The sequence below is a fragment of the Penaeus japonicus genome, unplaced genomic scaffold (genome assembly GCF_977035675.1).
Source record: "Penaeus japonicus unplaced genomic scaffold, GWHDUDI00000001_assembly GWHDUDI00000027, whole genome shotgun sequence".
Classification (NCBI taxonomy): Eukaryota; Metazoa; Arthropoda; class Malacostraca; order Decapoda; family Penaeidae; genus Penaeus; species Penaeus japonicus.
This window is the reverse complement of record NW_028234429.1, coordinates 29,081,126-29,083,625: the sequence shown is the minus strand read 5'-3', so window position 1 is coordinate 29,083,625 and position 2,500 is coordinate 29,081,126. Positions and strand designations below refer to the sequence as shown.

General features: G+C 45.0%; 1 protein-coding gene across 1 annotated transcript in view; it reads left to right on the top strand.

Moving 5' to 3' along the window:
* The window catches only part of LOC122243972 (uncharacterized), a 3,103-nt gene extending 1,477 nt beyond the window's left edge, over positions 1-1,626 (top strand). The window contains exon 2 of the mRNA XM_086553118.1: positions 308-1,626. Coding sequence (XP_086409244.1) covers positions 308-1,129 — 822 coding nt within the window. The 3' untranslated portion in view covers positions 1,130-1,626. The remainder of the gene's footprint in view (positions 1-307) is intronic.
* The last annotated feature ends 874 nt before the right edge of the window (positions 1,627-2,500 follow it).

Here is a 2,500-nt window from a genome sequence, read left to right as displayed (position 1 = left end):
AATGTGATTTGCAACTCGCCTTCTGTTCATCGTAAATGTCATTGATCATCTCATGTACTCGAATAACATGTGGTTATATATTGGATGCATGTAATTTGCAACATGAGTCAGCATCTTAGACGTCATTCGGGCATAGTGAACGTTTGTAACATCTTTCGTGACTGTTCTAAAATACCTGAAGGTTTATTTATGTGTGCGCGCGTGTGCATAACGTGTTTTCCGCTTTGTAGTGTGCATGCAGACACGCCATAAAAGCTGTTCGAGTGTGTTACGGCTTGGATTCATCGGCGCCTTTCTTTCTTTCCAGGTCGTGGCGTCAGTGTTGGTAGCGTCCGCGGCGGCGTCTCAGAGCTACTTGATTCCTCAGTCGCTCTTCTCTCTCTCTTCGTCCGCCTCGCTCGACTCCTCCTCCTCCTTCAGCCCTTCGCCCTCGTTCGCGATCCCGTCCCTGAGCTCGCACAAGAAGAGCGCCTCCTCGCACAGCCACCCTGTGTACACGTCCCCCTCGCACATCTCGTCCTCGTACAGCCCTCCGCTACGTTCCCAGAGCAATGCTGTTTCCTCGTACAGCCCTCCTGCCCCGTCGTTCGGCCCTCCTTCTCAGTCCTACGGCCCTCCTTCCCCGTCGTACGGCGCCCCGCCCTCGTCTAACTACGGCGCTCCTGGCCGGGGCGGAGCACCCTGCGGGGGAGGCAAGATCAAGAACACGGACGGTAGTTGTGCGTTCCCGAAGCTGACGAAAAACGTGTACGTCTTCACGTCGCCGGAGGTGAAGCGTCCTTTCGTTCCCCCCCAGTCTCTCCCGCCGCCCGAAGTGGAGCACAACGTCGTGTTCATCCGCACGCCTGACGCGGGCGGCCCGCCGGAGCCCATCGTCATCCCTCCGCCGCGCCAGGAGAACGTCGTCTACGTGCTCAGCAAGAAGGAGCAGGAGGAGCCCAAGGTCATCGAAATCCCCGGCGACGGCCCGCAGACGCCCCAGGTGTACTACGTCAACTACGACGACGGCGACAACCCGGTCCTCCCCGGCGGCATCGACCTGCAGAGCGCCCTCAGCGCGGCGATCGACGGCGGCGGCGTGGCGCTCGACGGCGACACGTACGGCCCCCCGGCCAGCTACTACGCCTAGCCGGTGTGGGTCTTCGGGGTTTCATTTACTATGATTGTTGGCGGTGTTATGCGGTATGGAGCGCCCACAGTTGACGCCTTATCTAGTCAGTCTATTGATGTTCTATTTCTTTTTATTATCCAAACATCGCATGCATTGTGTTGCTGTTTTATGACATGAGCTTTATGTATGCAGATCCCATTATCATCACGACGAGCTTTAAATACTTTAAGAATAATCATCTGTCCCTCACCGTTCAGATACTCCCAACGTAACACAAGCGTTCACAACCAAACAGAACGAACTTTAGAACATCAGAGCTGACAAATATAGATAACCGACGTATTTTCCATAAAAAAAACAAAAAACAAATGCAACATGAACAAGACTGTGGTGGCCTTGGCTCCAAAAACAAAGTCCATACCAAAATATACACTCGCGTATATTGCTCAGCGAGGTCTCAACTACACTGAAGTGCACAGAAGAGGTCAGGAGGATGTGAAATCGGTGTAAATTTCAGGAATAAATATTTTTGTACATACAAGTTGTTTCTTGTTTGTTTGTTTTTTGTCTTAACCTCTCATTGAGTTATAATAATTCTAAAGGAAAGAGTTTGACTCTAAAGCTCGCGTTTTCTTTGTTTTTCATCTCTTTGCGAAATTGATAGCAACTTTGATAATATAAATAGAAACGAAAATTAAACAAAGGATAATGAGAGAGAAAGGGGGAGGAGTAGAGAGAGGAGGCTGACGGGTATGGAGAGAGGTAGAGGAGAGGAAGAAGGAAAGTTGAATGGGGTAGGAGAGTGGAGGAAAAGCGGGAAAGTATCGGTTTAAACTGTTATCATTAATATGTAAAAGGCTTAAACGAAATAAGAAAAAGGTATATATCTATAAAAAGGAACATAACAGTCTAAAAACAATATTAGTAATGGTATATGCATCATTCATTATTCCCGTTTTCTATCATGGTACTATGGAATAGTTAAGTTTATCCTTTCACGTCCGTTTTCTTTGATCCAAGGCATTGATTTGATTGTATATATATATATATATATATATATATATATATATATATATATATATATATATATATATATATATATATATATGTATATATATACATATATAAATAAATATATAACACATATAATATACATACATATGCGCGCGCGCGCGTGTGTATGTGTGTGTCTAGACCAGACCCACTATAAATAAATAAATATATATATATATACATATATATATATATATATATATATATATATATATATATATATATATATATGTGTGTGTGTGTGTGTGTGTGTGTGTGTGTATACACACACACACACACACACACACACACAACACACACACACACACACACACACACACATATATATATATATAT